The sequence below is a fragment of the Sparus aurata genome, chromosome 12 (genome assembly GCF_900880675.1).
Source record: "Sparus aurata chromosome 12, fSpaAur1.1, whole genome shotgun sequence".
Classification (NCBI taxonomy): domain Eukaryota; kingdom Metazoa; phylum Chordata; class Actinopteri; order Spariformes; family Sparidae; genus Sparus; species Sparus aurata.
The window spans coordinates 20270797-20288139 of NC_044198.1; the positions used below are offsets into that span (position 1 = coordinate 20270797).

The following is a 17343-nucleotide window of genomic DNA, read 5'->3' on the forward strand; positions in this document are numbered from 1 at the left end:
ACAACATTCAGTCTTCATGGCCATCTTGTGTCAAACCTATTACAATGAATTACCATGGAAAGAACCAGTTATTTTACCTTCTCTCCTGCCAGTCCCGTCTCTCCCACAGGTCCGATGAAACCGACCAAGCCCTGAAACACACACACTCAATGTTGGATGGATGAACAGATAGACGTTTGGAAAAAAATAAATAAAAGTGGCTGCGTCAGGGTTTCTTACCCTTTCTCCCATGGTTCCAACATTTCCCGGGATGCCGGTCTCTCCCTGAAGAGACAAATACGTTACCGGTCATTTGTCTAATATAAAATCAAAAGGGAAAAAAACATATACAGGTATTGACTTTAATTCACCTTAACTCCCTCTGGCCCGACCTTCCCAGGAAATCCTTTTCTACCCATTCTACCCTGAAACAGGACACAGCACAGACAAATGAATAGTGAGTTACAGACATACATTCTGCCCTTTAAACGCATCATTACCATTCATCATAAATTCCCAATGAATATAAAGGACCTGCTTCCTGTGAGATGACAGCTTGAAGAGGGAGCAGAGGGGAAGCACTCTGCAGCTGTTGTAGCTCACTGTACAGTGCATACCGCCCAAATATGTAATGGCGTTTACAGGTAATGCTGACAGTACATTTTGGCAGGCTGGGAAAGTGTTCAATGACTGTAATGTTCCTCTTGCACAGACAGTAACTCCCGGGGTTAAGAGGGGGGCTAAGTGCTTTTTTACCAGCAATAACTGCGGGTCACAAATGTGTAAGCCAAACTCCTAAAGACTGCGTGACTCAACAATTCCAAAGTTTGACTCCAGAAAGGTTGGCAGCCCTCATAAGACAGTACAGTCGAACACTGTATTTCACTCAGAAGCACGCAGTAAAAGCAGATTCCTGCAGTAACTTGAGAACTAATATGAGCCGACCAGGACTTCTTATCACCTGATTTGGATTTGAGTCTGCGATTGACCGCATTAACCACAGAAAGAAACACTTAAGAGAAAGAGCAGGAACGGGCTCCAAGAGAGGGATGAGGAGCAACTGAGAAGGTGTGAGAGATGATAAGAAAGGCAGAAATAGGGTGTCATTTGGAGTAGAGACGGGGAAGCTAAAAGACAGCTGGTTGAGGAGACGGATGAGGTGGAGCAGGAGGAGGACCTGTGGCACCTGGCCAGAGATCAATCACAGCTCCTGAAGGAGTCATACACCACTTCCCCTCAGATGGAGGAGGAGAAGAGGGGGGTTAGAGAATGAGAAGAGTGAGTGGGTGGGTGGGAGACATTGCGTGGGGGGATTGGAGTCAAAGAAAGTACAGGGTGACTGGAAGGAGGGTGAAGATGAACTGATGAAGAAAAACAGCTACACCTTTTTTTTTAATGAAAAAGTAAAAAAGAGTAATGTCAATTTTCTTTGTCAGTCAATAAAGCATCTGAGAAATAAAGTCAACAAATCTTATATTTCTGCAGTGGCCCATTAACATCTTCCAGCACTTTATAGCAGCTATAAATCTTGCCACCTATAAACATGGTGATGGCAGTTATCACCCCCTGGTGGCAAAGAATATGGATTGCATGCAGTCCTTTGTTGTGGCAGGACAAGACCGAACAACCATCGAATGCAAAACCATGAAAAATCCATAATCACGACCTACTTTATTCCGTCAAATAATGCGCATATTGACTCTTACAGTGGCTCAACAAACTTTGGGATGCATGATTAAAATCAAGCAATTAGATTACACTGCATAGTGTAGAGGCGAGACTAAAAGCGAGCCACCCATGATTTAAAGTAAGACACTATGTAGTATACTTATGAAAACTACAAACTAAAAGACTGTGAGCTAGATTGTTTTGCTGTGCGACAAAGTATGCAAACAAATTTAGCTTCACCATTTAGTTGGGATTCCACCAGCTGCATGATATTTCTAACCCTCTTTAGGCTTCTTCTTGCTTTGATTTGTTTGCCGCTGACATACAACGGATACGGACCGAAACCACAACGATGCACATGATGGATGGTTTGTCCTTCGTGGGATGCAGTTTAAACAAACATGCACAAACTTACATGAATGCACACACGGACTAAATGATCCTCGCGTGAATAACAGTGATCCCTGCAACCTCAGGCGTTTATCTAATAGCTCACCTCGAGTCCTGTTGGGCCTGGTGGTCCGATTGGGCCCTCATCTCCCTGGAAACAGATGATATTGATCTTAGCATGAATTATGTTTGGGGACATAAAGCAGCCCTTCGGCAAAGAGAAGCCTTGTGCCGTAAAAAGTTTTAATGCCTTTTGGCGCTTTGGGGTCGTTCTGATGTGGGCGGTGTCTCACAGTCTTACCTCCAAGCCAGGAACCCCTCGTGGCCCCGGTAAACCTCTGGCCCCTGGCTTTCCCTGGATGGGTAAAAAGGAGTCGTCAAATGAGCGCTAATGTGGAAAGGTAAATGCAGTATTTACACATATGTTTTTAGGCACGAGTTATGTGCCTCTAGGGAAGGCAATGTCGGTCCACCACTTTGGTCTAGACAGAAATATCTCAACAACTATTGGCTGGATTTTGCGCAGGCACAGTCCCAAGAGAATAAAGCCTTATGACTTCGGTGAGAGTCGAACATTTCCCTTAATGCCAATTCTTTGATTTATAACCAAATACCTGCAAAACGAACGGTATTGTCATCAGCTTTTTCTGTACATTGCTTTGAGTGCTAATATAGCAATCTAGCATATTGAAATGCCTTAAATAGATGCCCAATAGACCTTATTCACACAGCGGCCATTTTCCTCCTCCTCAGGCTTGAATTAGGTTACAAGTCCTTTAAACGTAAATAATATGACACATTGTTTTAATTTGACAGCTTCCCAATTGACTGACAACTGAAAAGTGGATGGGCGGTGAAAATCTGGAGGCACATTCGTTAGCATTCAACAACTTCCCAGCAAACATTATTTGTTGATTACATGCTGTGCGTTTCACGTCCAGGTTTAGACTAATGCCTCCAAGATGTGTGTTGACATAACTGAATTAAGCCTTTTTTAATCGTATTGCATCAAACAGCATCTTATCGAATTGTAACGTTAGCTAGAACGTGGTTGAATGCTAATGTTAGCTGTCGGGTGCTTACGGAAGCTAATTGGTTACTGACCTGTTGTTTTAGCTTGAAATATGGTAAGATTAAACTATCCATTATCTTCAAAGTTCCTTATCCATCAGGAGGCAGGGAAATGACAGCGATTCATCAGATTGCTTATGTTTATAGGACTCACACCCAGAACACAGCGGTACGATGTTTGAGCTTCATGTCAGAGGCAAATGGCACACAAAGGAACAGTCTATGACAGGCTTATACCAGTTGTCTACATCTGGTGAGTCAGACTACTGCTAGCATGACTTTAGACTCTAAGTCCTGTCCTGTTTTATGTTTTGAAACATCCGCCAGTCGATAATCTACTCAGCCAAGATGACAGTTTTGCTCACCTTTGGTCCTTCAAGGCCGTTCTCTCCCGGTGGTCCCATGTCACCAGGGAAACCCTGTCATGGTCAGTCAAACAAAGAAATTATTTCTATTGTCTGTCTGACACACAGACTCCAACATTCAATACAGCGATGTAAATACAAACCTCCGGGCCTGGAGGTCCAGGTGCACCATCAGGGCCTCTCTCTCCTGTCTTGCCCTGGAACAAAGACAAACAAGAACATGAGAAATGTCTTAAGTAAATAGTTGGATATTTTAAGACATATGCTTGATTAGAAGAACATCACCGCTTCAATATGTCAATATGTCCATTTAATATAATGCTACAACTTTGAGTTTTTGAAGATATGGTATTCGGATTTTGTTACCTTTAGCCAGGGCCAGGTCAACTTTTCTTTCTTGTTTTAGCTTATGCTAAGCTAAGCTAACTGTGGGCTGGCTGTAGCCCTAGAATGACTGTTGTCCATCTTCTGGTCTACTCTCAGCAAGACAGTGAAAGAATGCAATAAACTTAAAGTTGCAATATATAGTAAGGGCAGCATATAACCAGAGTTACCACTAACTGCTGCTAACTGTTGCTGGCCTTAGCTAATCAGCTCAGATAGCCATGCAGTTAGTGGTCTGGACTGGGAGCTCAGTATGGTCCATAGCTAACAAATGAGCTATGGACCAGGACCAGGACTGGTGGGGGCTAGCTGGTTAGCATGCTAACTTCAATAGATATCTCTGCAACACAACACATACACATCATAATTTTAAGACTGCTATTTTTTCACACTCCATTGATTACTTTAGTTGAGCTAAACTGTTGAAAATTCTTGCCAAAATTGTTATATATTGCACCTGTAATCCTTGAGAAGACAACGTAGCATTTTACTGCATTTCTCGTCATTGTGTTCAGTACTAACCTGCGGTCCTGGTTTCCCACGGATGCCTGGTAACCCTGGAGCGCCCTGGATGCCCTGTCCAATACAAACACGACACATTAAAAACTAAGACAGACAGTCGGACAGCATTCAGAAGCAAAAAAACAGAACCCTGATCTCTTTTCTGGAAAAACAGACATTAGACATGCATGACTCTGCTCAGTATTTCTGTTATCTCTTGGGAACACTCTGTTCTGTGACGCTAAAAGGGTTGGATTTTGCTTACACACAGACAAATGAGGAGGATTTACATAAGAGTTTCCACAAGATGGACACAGCACATCTGGTCAAGTCATTTACAAAGGCACAACAAAGACTGTGTAACTCTGAATGTGCGTGTTGTTTGAGGATGGACATTTATAACATGCATGTGTGTCGCTGTGGTGTTCTACCTTGTCTCCTTTGTACCCGATCTCCCCTTGTTCTCCAGGAATGCCAACGTCACCCTGATGCAGGCAGATGGGAGGTAAGGACAAAAAAAAAAGAAGAGAGAAATGGAGAACATTAGTAGGATGATAAGTTTCTACTTCAACAATCACATCTTCATCAAGAATTTTTTCCACAAACAATAGTAATTAACCGGTCCATACATTAACGACACTTACACATACTGAATCTACTTCATTGCGTAAGCCAAGTACTTCATGTGGTGTCAATGTGTCTTATGTAAGGCGCTGACGGCAATTATTCTGACACCCACATGTTCAGAGTCATACAGATCAGTAATTACAGACAGTTATTGATTCCAACTCTGGTCTCAGTGCATAATGTTGATGTATTATTGTATTCAGACCAGCCATTAGAGGTTACTTCAAATGGTGCACTCATCTTTTTATTCAATTATGGAGCAAGATCTTTTCTGGGAAGGTGATTTTTGCTTTTATCTGGTCCAGGCTCAATTGTAATGGTACATTTTCTCTGGTATTAGGAGGAGAAACATCCACTAAATACAGCTAATTCAGAATGATTAAAGGTTGTACTGCTGTGGGTTTTATCTTAAATCTGGGATTTTATATGTATGTTCAATCTTGGGATTCTGTTTCAGAGGCTTTCAAGCAGTTCCCGACACTAGCCTCGTCAAGGTTGAACAGGTTTTTGCTGCGCAGGCCCCTAAGTTGTGAATCCCCCTACTAAAGGAACTCAGTGAAATCCTATTTCAAATCATTTGTTTCTATCCTCTGGTATTGTCCTAATTCTTTGAAATCATTTTCAATAATCCATTATATAAATTTAAAGGTGCACTATGTAGTTTTGGAGGAGCAATTTTAATCAGAAAAGAAAAATAACTGTATTGCTTTGTTGCATTATTCCCTTATTCATATTGTAAATATGAATTTACTGAGTTTGAATGTCTTTTCCAAAAATGCATAGTGCATCTTTAATATTTTATTGTTTTCATTTATCTTATTTTTTTTCTGTTACAGTAAATATGAGCTCCTAGTTAGCTTAGCTTAACTAAAAGGGGGAAACAGCTAACCTTGCTCTATCATAAGGTAACAAAAAATCAGCCTATAAACACCTCTGAGGCTCATAATTAAAGTTTGTTAAATGCACAGAAAAAGCTGAAATGTGCTGGGCTATTTCTTAGCCAGGTGTAGTGACATCCTCAATTTTTCTGCGCTGTGAGCAGAGATTCCAGGAAGACATTGCACCCCGCAAAGCCTTAATACTAACAAACATATATGAGAGTGGTATCCTCTAATAACTAACTTAAAAAGCCACATTTCCTTCATCATCTAAATCTTCTTTGTATGCTTATTCAACATAAGGCCTCTCTTTTGACTACCTACAACTGAAAACAGTGCAGATGGAGATACATTTTACACGGTCGACTTTAGAGAAATGACGGGAAGTACCAACATGAGTGGAAATCATACAAAGCTGTCAAACATCATGTTTTAAATGAGCAAAAGAGAGTGTGTGTCATTGCGTTTGAAGGTGGGACCTAATGAAAGCATGCTCTATTTCTAAAGGTACAGTGAGATGCAAAGGGGTACATATCCATCACATGCTGCTCAAACACAGGCCAATAACAGGAATATTCAGATCACCTTATCACCTTTCAGTCCTGCTTCTCCTGGATTTCCGGGCACCCCCTGGAACAAGCACCAACACACGAGTTAGAAAGGGAACCCAACGAACCAAACCTCGCTAAAGATTGCTTATCGGCTATTCTCTTGTTTTAAAACAAGATGGAATTGGAGCTAAAGTCAGCCCAAACATGAGAATACAAGATACATTGAATGTAACACTTTCCATTTGAGTGTTTGTGTAAGATTACCTTCAGTCCAGAAGGTCCTGGAAGGCCCATCTCTCCCACAGGTCCCATATCACCCTGATGCAAGAACAGGGAGCAAACAAGAACCATATTCAGTTTCAATGATATCATATGCATAAAGTACAGATCAACACATGGCTCCAACAAACCGACACAATGAGTGCACTTCAGTTCACTTTGGCATTCGGTAAAAGCAAGAATAAGCTTGATTGTCTTGCTTCCAGATTATCCATGCTGCAATCACATTGTGCACGACACAAAACAATGGGTGAATAATATACGACCAAATTCTAGAGATAAGGAATTTGTCGCAGTCCGATGCCAAGATTGTGTTTCATGTGAAGCCTGAATCAAATGATGTGAATGTGACAAATCATTGCTTGAGGTCACATTTTCATTTTCTTTTGCTCTGCACTTTTTTTTTGCGGAGACCTACAGCGTGGCGTTGGCTCGGCGTATTAAATATTTGTCTCTTTGTGAATCCTGCAGCATCTGTACGTGTGACAGGGGATGTTACTGGATCACGTACCACAGGAAAAAAAAAAAAAGACTTGGAAGATTAATCCGTTTCTTCTCCTTCAGCTGGGAAAATCTAATAAGCATTCTAATAAGTTTAACTCGGGATTCAACTGGAGTGATATTCGCCTCTAAAGAACAACAGTATCTGTTTTATGTTCTATGGCGCTGGAGGCCTCTAGAGGGCCCACTGACACTTAACTGTCTCTATCAGACACACATTTCATGCTTACCTGCCCAAATTGCAGAAATGCATGAAGAAACACAATATATTGTCCTCTGTAATGTTGGAATTAAATTCAGATTCCTGGATTTATTACAAATGCCCACCACGAGGGTCGCAAAGGTTCAATTCCTGGTCAGTACGACAACCTTCACAACCTACATCGAATCAAAGCAGGATAAAAGGAAGGTGGTGTTTGTACGTGACACACGGAAAAAGAGAGATAAAGTGTCCCGATAACACTTTCCCTTCTTCCAAAAGTGGCCTGCCTTCACTTCAGTCCCTTGAGGAGGGTGATTGTATATTTATATCTTTGAAGTGTAGCTTGGTACATTACTGTACAGCACACTGTCAGTCAGATGGAGGCAGAGGACACAGAGCTCAGAGCAGAGCTGTAATCAGAGAGTCCTCCAATTACAGGCCTGCTGCCACCACCGGTGGCCTAGAATAGACCGGGAGGAGCAGCAGCCACGGGTGAAGACGGGACACGACAAGAGAAACCAGGGAGACGTTATAATCAGACACAATTATGTGGCTGTCGGGGCCGGGCAGGCGCGGAGGGCAAGGTGATGGGTGGGCAGGGGACGGGGGAGTTCCTGTTCAAAAATAGTTAATAAGAGGGAGATTAAAGAGGAAAACAACATGCTTTGTTAGGGTCTGTTTGATTGATCGTACAGTGTCATATTTGAGAGGAAGTGGGAGGAGTAGAAATTCAGACAGTCAAAATAACTCGTCTTGGATCCCATCCACTCTCACTATTTTAAATATGTTTACAGTGGTGGAGAACATGCAGGGGGGGGGGGGGGGGGGTTTGGTTTCCCACAAAAGTGTCTGGCAGTGTAAATGATGATGAGAGCTAATTGAGCATTTTTTCAATTAAGCAGGCATATTCTGTTTCATTTAAATACAGTCCTTTGCAGCTATGTACTTATGGAATAAGTGTCTGAGAAAATAGGATGTTTGAAAGTGAGGAGAGCACGGAGACTAGACACAGAAACACACACACAAGCTGCTACTCACAATAAGCCCAAGAACTCCGTTTGGACCGGGGGCTCCCATCTCACCCTAGTTGGAGAGGAGGAGAGAGAGTGGAGTGAGATGAAGGGAGAGGGAGAAGGAGCAAGTTTCTGGTGGTTATTGGCTCTTTTTTAAACAAACATGCACAGAAGAGTGGCTCAGTGTTCATCCCAGCTTATGAGAGGGGGCTGTGTGCATGTGTGTGCATGTATGTGTGTGTGTGTGTGTGTGTGTGTGTGTGTGTGTGTGTGTGTGTGTGTGTGTGTGTGTGTGTGAGTTCGGGGTAAGGGTGGAGGGGGATGTGAGCCCATCGTCCCACTGTGGCTTTTACAAATCTGCAGGTTCGTTCTCCCGCCAAAAAAACAAAATAAACAAATAAACAGAGTTTTGTACAGCATTCTTGGCCCTCAGAGGATGAATCCTAATGACTCTGATGATCCTAACTTTTCCTCTAGTGCCACTGGGAGGTCAAAAATGTCTCTCATCCTTCAAAATATCTCAGCATCTACCGGATGAACTGGTACAAGCATGCATGGTTCCAAGAGGATGTTTCCTTAAGACTCCTGTCTTTTCATCTGGTGCCTTCATGACGTTAATATTTTTGGCTTAAGTGAAATGCCTCAACAACTATTTGACAGTTTACCAAAAACCCTGACCATCTTCATCTTACCATTTGTTTATCAAATACCTGTAAAACTAAATACTCTTCTGGCAGCTTTGACTTTGTGATTGGTGATGATCAACGCTAAAGGGATACGTTCACTTAGAAGACAAAATTCAAGTCTTCTTCAGTTGTTCAGGAGAATGCTGCAATACTGTTTAGATGTGAAGCTGCAAAACTGCTGTGAGGACGAGGGTGAGTAGATAATGAGTGAATTTTCCTTTTTCTTGCTGAACTTATTCTTTAAGAGGCTAATCTATGAAAGGGGATATGGTAAATATTATACTTGCTGAACATCAGCATGTTAGCATTGCCAGTGTGAGCATGCAGTTACCGTGCTGCTGTTAGCATTTAGCTTAAATTCAAGCCTCACAGAGCTGCTAGCGCGACTGTGGAGTTTTAGTAGTCTTAGCAGATAAAACATGGATGCTCAGCCTTTTCCCTGCCACTTCTATCCCAAATACTGAAGAGACATCTTTCCCTACATGTTTTGGGTGAAAAGCACATAACTTTCTTTTCTCAAATGCAGAGACAACAAAAAGTGGCTCATGCCAGGTGAACACATGTAGAGTCTGTCACCTTGGATCTCATTATCACATTGTCACACAGTTTATTCCATGCTTACTTCACATTCACACTGAACCCCTGGAAAAGTCAGAGAAAAGTGTTTCTTCTGGTCAGTATGTTTATTAGGTATTTCAGAGTTTGTTAAAGAGCAACTAGCTGATGTATTTATGTTTTTATTTTAGAGTTTTCCACTCTGACTGATGAAGTGCTACATTTTTTCAGACTTGTAGTGAATATCCAAAAATAGTGAAAATGCTACGATCAGTTAATTTGATGCCTTCCATATGGACATGAGCAGGCGACAGCCTGGCACACACTCTTTGCTGACCAATCGTTTGCTTAATTGGGAACAATTACTGAAAATGACACTATTACATCATTTACTATTCTTGGATAACACCTCCTCCTTATACTGCATATATGTTGGTGGCCAGTTTAGACATTGGTAGAAAAGAAATGGAAAAGGTTGCATATGAAGGCTAGGAAAGCTAACTGGTCCCCTCTTTATTACTGCAGGGTTTTTTTTTTGTTTTAAATGAGAGCCAAGACAAATTATCTACAACAGAGGAAGCCCTGGGATGAAATTAAATCCTACAGCAGTAAAGCTTGTCCGGAGCAGAAAACTAACTTCAAATAAAGCAGAAAAAACAGAGGCGAACCGCTGGACTGCCAGATGATTTACTCACCGGCGCTGCCAAAATGTCAGTACTAAAACACCAGGGGGGTGGTCGTGTGAGTGAAAAGCACTGCTCTCCATTTGTGGGAGTGTATGTGGGAGGGCTGCGTGTTGGTGTGTGTGAGCCAACGGATTTGGTTATGTATTCAGGTGTGCGACTGCAAGTGTGTGACATACAGGCTCTCCATCGGGTCCAGGTGGTCCTCTCTCCCCAAAGTCCCCTGGAAACCCCTGAGGACAGAGAGAGTAACTTTTATGTTCCGCTGAGCTCAAAAAATGAAAAAAACTGAGACATCCAATACATTTAAAGAGTGCTGTCTGCTTTATCAAAACCTATAATTAACACAACAATCATACCGTCTAGGATGAACTTCTTAGGTTGTTTGTTTACACACCCACCAGATATGGAGCAACATAGAGTGCGGCAGGATTTTTGTAGCTTGAACCCGGAAGTTAGCATCTGAAACCCTTGTCAAAAAGCCAAATCCAAATTCTTTGGATTATTGCAGAAAAACAACTTTTTAAAGTTTATGAAACTTTTACATCTTGTTAAGATCAGAGATGAACACCACTTCTGTGGCTCTTGAACTGTAAATGAAATCGCCAGAATTAAAAAGCTAACTTCAGGCTATGACCAAACTACATCGCGGTAGCATGACTTCAACGTCACAATCACTAAGCTTCCAACTACACTATACTATACATTCTCATTCTGCAGGTCAGAAAGTTAGAGCTGGAATAGTTGGCAGCTAAAGTTCGCCAGGGAAGACGGCCCCAGCCACCACTGTAGTCTCAGTTAGCCACTTGTTAGCAACCACACATGCACATACGCAACGCTCGTTGATGCAAAACAATTTTTTTTATGTCGTAGAACAAAAAGTTAAGCTTGTGTTAACCACAGCCCTTGTTTCCAAAATCCTATTTAAACGAGGGAACAGGAAGTACAAAAACTTTTACGACTCATCCCTGCAGCACTCTATGTTTCATCCATGTCAACTCCTGAGGGCAATATCTGTCTCTTTAGCTGCTAAATGCTAATGACTAACCTGAACCTTTAATAATCAATTAGTGAATAAAGGAAAAATCATAAGAAATTATAACCCACAGTATTCTTCAACCACTGATGAGACAGCAGAGATGAGACAGGACACTGTTGCGAGATGAAAACCACCAGCTAGTCGTTAACTCTGTTTTGTCTGCTGTTTAGTGCTCTGAAGCTACGCTTTATTTCTAAGGAAAACAGCTGCCTGCTGCGTCTAAAAAAGAAACTATGAGAGCACTGAGAGCGAAACAAAACAGCAAAGTTAAGGACCAGTAAAACAAAACATTGAGCCAAAAAGATGCTATAAAGCTCCTTAGCGCTGAGGGGGACTGCAGGGTTGGGTGATCCTTCTTTGTGGGTTCATGACTAAGAGCAACTCCAACCACGTAAAATAAGTTATCTGACTTTTGCTAATATAAATAATTTGGTCATGGCTGCTTTAGCGTACCCTTATTGCAGTTAAATGAAATGCTGATTGCATTGATTAGCAAAATTAAAGAAACACCTTGTAAAATATGGCAGAAAAATGCTTTTCATTGGAGTGAAGTGTGTAAAGTGTTTCAAACCGCAGAGTCAAATTTACAGAGAGCGTTTTTTATGATAGTTACACAACCAAAAGTGCTGCTACTGTAAGTGCAGAGCAATTAAAACAATCTGACTGAGCCAAACATAACATCAGACACAAGCAATCTGAAATATGTACAAAATAAGAGCAAGATTATACGCATTAAATTTATCAGCTGTGGGGCGTGGGCAGCCAGATCTTCTACCAAGTCTGAGTGCACTTTTCTAAATGCAGCTACTAGAGGGACAAGCAGCCAAGTAATTACTCTGTCCATTTAGCAGTAAATGGGATGCTAATCTAAGCTACGCTAACAGCTGCTGGTGCTGCAAAGAGAAACCACATCTGCAGAGAGCGCGAGTGTGCCAGTGTGTCTCAAACCCCCGAGCATCCAGAACCACTCATAATGGCTACGTTGTGCTATTGTGGCTGCCGCACATTGTTCCAAAATGCTCATTACTGTAGATACCTCCAGTAAAAGGCAGTTATTTTTGTAGAAATAGAGATGTTTAGATATACAGCATGTATACTTATTTCAATCACTGAAGCGACTTAGAAATAGAATCTGCTGACTATTGCAAGGAAGAAAAACAATCTGGGACCATTTTGACATTTTGACTTATATAATCCTTGTGACTGATGGTATCTAAATCTACCAGCACGTCTCATCAGGTCAGTGAGAAAAAGCTCTTCTTTTCTGTTCCCACTCGGCTGTTGGGCCGACTACATGGGACTGCTTTATACTACCAAAAAAATTATGCGCACGGGGGGAAGCACAAGTGCAACCAGAATCTATGAAGCATGACAGCGACCAAAGGATGAATCACACAAGCTGTCACCCCCGCCGTACAAACGACGGACAAATGTGGGAATCGTAGCTTTTTGCCAAGAACAGCGCTTAAAGAGAGGCCTTTGAAGAGAGTCACAGGCTTTTAAGTGATGTCAGACAACTCTGTTCTTCAGCTTCATCATTTAATAGTAACACAGTAGCTCATTCACTGTCAGATATTTGGTTGACGTGAAAGAAAAGCAAACGATGCATCTGATGACAGTCGAAAAGATAAACAAAACCCTCAAGTTGAAACGCAGAGCTGTTGGCGATGCACTTCGGAAAACTTTTTTATGGGCGCCACTGTTTTAGATATATCTTTTCCCTCATCGGCCTTTGGTAGATGGTGGGGTGTGTGTGTGTGTGTGTGTGTGTGTTTCCTCGACAGAGTGCAAGCGCTGTGGTTTACGGTCATTAAAATGTCTGGCTGACGTTCAGGTGCTTCTTATGTTCTTTCTCCTCCGGCGGGGAGGAGAGGGATGATCTCTGAGGGATCATCCTGTAAGTGTCCTAGCTTTTCCATTTTCCATGAGAGCGGGAGCACTGAAACCAGATGACGGCGACGGTGATGGCGATGCTGTGTGTGTTTTCCATTCTCGTTTTTTACAGGTCACTTACAGGGGGCTGCGCAGCTAAAATGGTCTTTTACGGATTGCGAAATGATCGAAATTACAGCACTCCTCTACTCCTCAACACTCCTCAGCTGTTTGGTATAAATATGTTATGGGTTGTAATGCATGGTGCTTTTGTGCTTTTTTTACTTTGTGGCCTTGAAAAAGGCACGCTTTAGCTGCTGTCATTAAATCATCCAGCGCTTCCATGTGAATACTTTTAGCTTGGCATGACCTGCGCCAAAACTGTGAAACAGCCTTGACACCTTCTTTGTTGCAGGAAAGTGTCTGAATCAGCTCACGGTCTTACGACGCGGCCCCTGTTCGAGTGGAAAGAACTCACACAGACGCGTGATGAAAAGAAGAAGAAGAAAAAAAAGGCCTCACACATGGCGGATATGTATCCACAGCTACTTCTTAAACATTTGTCTAATTACAGAATAAGCTGCAGCTCTCAGAACCTCACACTAAGCGGACGCTGGCTTTGCGTGTGTTGAGACGTTTTGCTCTATAAATGCCTTATTTACTGAAAAGCCAATAAGCAACAGCTGCAGAATGATCTCAGCAGCGAGTTCCAGGGTTACACACTCTTTTTCTGAAACACTCCGTCAAACTGACTTTGAACACTATCTGACACACACAACAGAACCGACGGCTTCCTCCAAATGGCTCGGCTCCATGCTGAGGCGGGGTATGTGGGGTGCGAAGGGGGACCAAAAGCCCTTTACGGCAACAAAAGCCTTTTTCTTGTATCATCCAAGACCCCGACGTGCGGCTGGTGGGACTACGCTCACATTCTGGCTGCAGTTAACCCTTCCGACAGGCATGGAAATACTGAGCTGACTCAAACGATGACGTAAACGCGGACCTTATAAATTTTCACATGTGTAGGTGTTGGGATGCTTTGCACCAAACGCTCTCAATCCGACCTAATTCTAAGCATTCATGTTGGTGCTTATTTATATGATTGCCTCATTTGAGTGTGGCTGGGATCATGGAGCATTAAAGGGGAAGTTTACCCAAAAATGAAAATCCAGTCGGTATCTACTCAGCCTCGTGCCAATGGGCAGTCAGGTTGTAGTAGCCCACAGAGCATCTCTGGAGCTTCTGAAGAGTTCTTCTAAACAACTGAAGTACATGGAGACTTGGGATGTCAGGGCTTCCGGTGACTTGGATAATGCGGGACAAGCTCTTTGGTGTCACCTAATATAAAGTTTGGGCTTCCTTTACATTTCAAAACAAGTCCCCATCTACTTTAGTTGATTAGGAGAATATCATTTTGCTGTAAAAGGACTGCAAAAATTCAGCAGACTTTCCATCTTCTTTGGGGGTGAGTTGACAATAACAGAATTTTCAATGTCATGTGAACTTATAATCACATTGCTGGTTGGTATCTGTTGCAATCTCCCAAACCCAGTCTTATCTTATAAAAGTCTAATATAACAAAGGGCACATCAGGGCTCCAGGGTGATTATTTTGGATGCAAATGTGCCCAAAAGTCCGTCATGAGACGAGATATTGTCATTGGTTGCACTGGCGCGCCTGAAATGTAGTTATTTATCTTTAAACGATTGAGGTTATTGCAATTACTTGGTGCGTGTGCTGTGGTTCAAATTAGAAAACACGTTTTTGCATCTTTATTCCTGTTAACGATAAATTCATATGTATTGTACTGTAGGTAGCTCACTGAAAAATTTAGGCGCACCAGTGCAACCATGCTGCACAGTTAGCTTGGAGCCCTGTACATCGACACTCGACCAATAACACCCGCAGCACAATTCATCACACTTTGGTAAGATTATCTGTAAAGTATGTTGAGACAAAACTTTACCGGCCTACCCATCTTGCCCCTCTTCCCTGGTTCGCCGGGAATGCCCTGAAAATGTGAAACAAGAGAGAGCAGAGGCGGAACAGAAAACAAAGCAGAAGGGGGAGAGGAGAGAGTTCGAGGAAGACAGAAAAAACAGAGAAGAAAGAGAAAAAAATACATTATGTAAAAAGCATATCAAAACCAAAACATAACACACTTGGTAGCGACTGATTGAAGCCCAAAACACACAATTAAAAAGCCATAACTGTGAGCTCCTCTCCACTCCTGCTTCAACAGATGGGAGGAACAGCTGACTGCAGCTGATCCAACATTTTCCCAGCCTATTATGAGGGATTTAGGCCTCCATCGAATACATATATACATATATATATATGTTAAATAAACACCAGTTTCTCCTGGGAGAAGACAGGCAGACACCGTCTGAGGTGTGCAGCTACAGTATGAGGTGTGAACCATCTTGATGGCTGGCTGGCTGGAGAGGTCCTGATTACAGCCTGCTCTGTGCGCTGACGCAACCCTCTGGAGCATGTCATAAGTAGGCTAATCGCTTCATGTTTTAGAGGCTGTACAGAAGGAGGGAGGCCTTGATGAGTTCAGGCAGTTCAAAGGCTCTAAGAGGGGGCTTTTATCATATGAGTCATCAACACTCCCACGCAGCCTTATACAGCAGCATCTCTCTCGGACAGCTGGGGACTGTATGCCGCTTTATAACAACAACAAGACAGCTGAATGGGATGGCAGGAGATGCACTGTTGTCATCCCATAGGACCATTAACTGGGTTTTAGTTAGTCACTGTGCATTTCTTTGCAATTATCGACAGTGCTCGAGAGAAATGACACATTTGGTAAGAACTCACTCTTTCGCCATCAGGCCCAGGAAGGCCAAAAAGCCCCGGGATTCCAATGAAACCCTGCAAGAGAGGAGAGGAGAGGAGAGGAGAGAGGAGGAAAATGGGACGTGAGTATTCGGATGCTGTAAAAAAAGCAGCAGTAGGGAACAGCAACTCCCATTGGCTCGTTTCAGGGCCCCGACGGTCCAGCATGGATAGGGTGGGATTCCATGAAGAACCAAGCCATGAGGCAAGTGTATATGCCCATGGACTGCATGGTGCTGGCTTCCACGATGTAGTCCAAGGGCACATACCCTCACGCCAGGGATCTCTGTAGGTGGCCAGGACATCAGACTGAAGCTGTCGGTACAGGGTGAGACACACACAGAGGAAAAAAACACAAGCACAAACACCACAACAGTTGAAACACCGGAGGGGAAACGTTTAGATAGATGCCAGTTTTCAGGCGAGTCGAGCGTGCACAGTGTTGAGCCCGCTGCAAAAAAAGAGAGTGCAGAATATTTGGAAAGGTGGCTCAGTGAGAGAGAGTGAGAGAGAGAGAGAGAGAGAGAGTGAGAGAGAGAGAGAGAGAGAGGACTAGAATGCCTCCTTAAGACAGCAGGGCCTCATACGGAGCTTAAACAGGAAATTCCAGCCAGTGGGGGCAGGGGAGGCTTTGGAGCAGCCAAAGGGAGCTGATAAAGAACCTTTATTGGAACGCAACATAAAAATCACTGTTTGTGTCCCAGAGCGTGTGTTGCTTTGTTTGTGTACTTAAAGGGTGTGTGTTTGTGCGCGGAGGCTTATCAACGGCCAGTCTTTCAGGACGTGTCTGTATACAGTAATACAATGTTTACATTACGAGTAAAGGCTCCCGAGTTTAGCGCCCTATTAATAGCGAGCGTGTGTGTATGCGAGCTGGATGTTGCTTGCTTCTGGGTGCACATACCTGTTCTCATGCAACAACATGTTTACAGCGCAAATCACCAACAGCCTTTAATCAAACAACTTTTCCGCGTGCTTAAGTGACATTTACAGTCTGCTTCTGTAATATACTGCATAATGAAAAGTGTCAGAAAAGTGTCAGAAAAGTGTCAGGCTGACGTCCTTGTCTGTAAACATACACAGTGGTCCCATCAAAGCACCAATGTCAGTAATTTAGACAGATAAAAATCAAACTGGAGCAGCACAGTTGAAAGGAAAGCGTTAAGGTAACTTACCCGAACGCCTTTAGGCCCTACTGGTCCTATAGGCCCCGGTAAACCCTGAAAAACAAAGAGGGGAACTTTATTTTGGCGGTTCA

At 42.8% G+C, this 17343-nt stretch overlaps 1 protein-coding gene across 2 annotated transcripts in view; it reads right to left on the minus strand.

Annotated features, from left to right (window-relative positions):
- The window catches only part of col27a1a (collagen, type XXVII, alpha 1a), a 76258-nt gene that overhangs the window by 20289 nt on the left and 38626 nt on the right, over positions 1-17343 (minus strand). For both annotated transcript variants that reach the window (XM_030436091.1, XM_030436090.1), the window contains exons 10-25: positions 17261-17305; positions 16068-16121; positions 15211-15255; positions 10513-10566; positions 8435-8479; positions 6679-6732; positions 6449-6493; positions 4790-4843; positions 4380-4433; positions 3617-3670; positions 3474-3527; positions 2339-2392; positions 2144-2188; positions 351-404; positions 220-264; positions 78-131 (exon numbers count right to left, since the gene is read on the minus strand). In XM_030436091.1, the coding sequence (XP_030291951.1) occupies positions 78-131; positions 220-264; positions 351-404; positions 2144-2188; positions 2339-2392; positions 3474-3527; positions 3617-3670; positions 4380-4433; positions 4790-4843; positions 6449-6493; positions 6679-6732; positions 8435-8479; positions 10513-10566; positions 15211-15255; positions 16068-16121; positions 17261-17305 (810 nt within the window). The remainder of the gene's footprint in view (positions 1-77; positions 132-219; positions 265-350; positions 405-2143; positions 2189-2338; positions 2393-3473; positions 3528-3616; positions 3671-4379; positions 4434-4789; positions 4844-6448; positions 6494-6678; positions 6733-8434; positions 8480-10512; positions 10567-15210; positions 15256-16067; positions 16122-17260; positions 17306-17343) is intronic.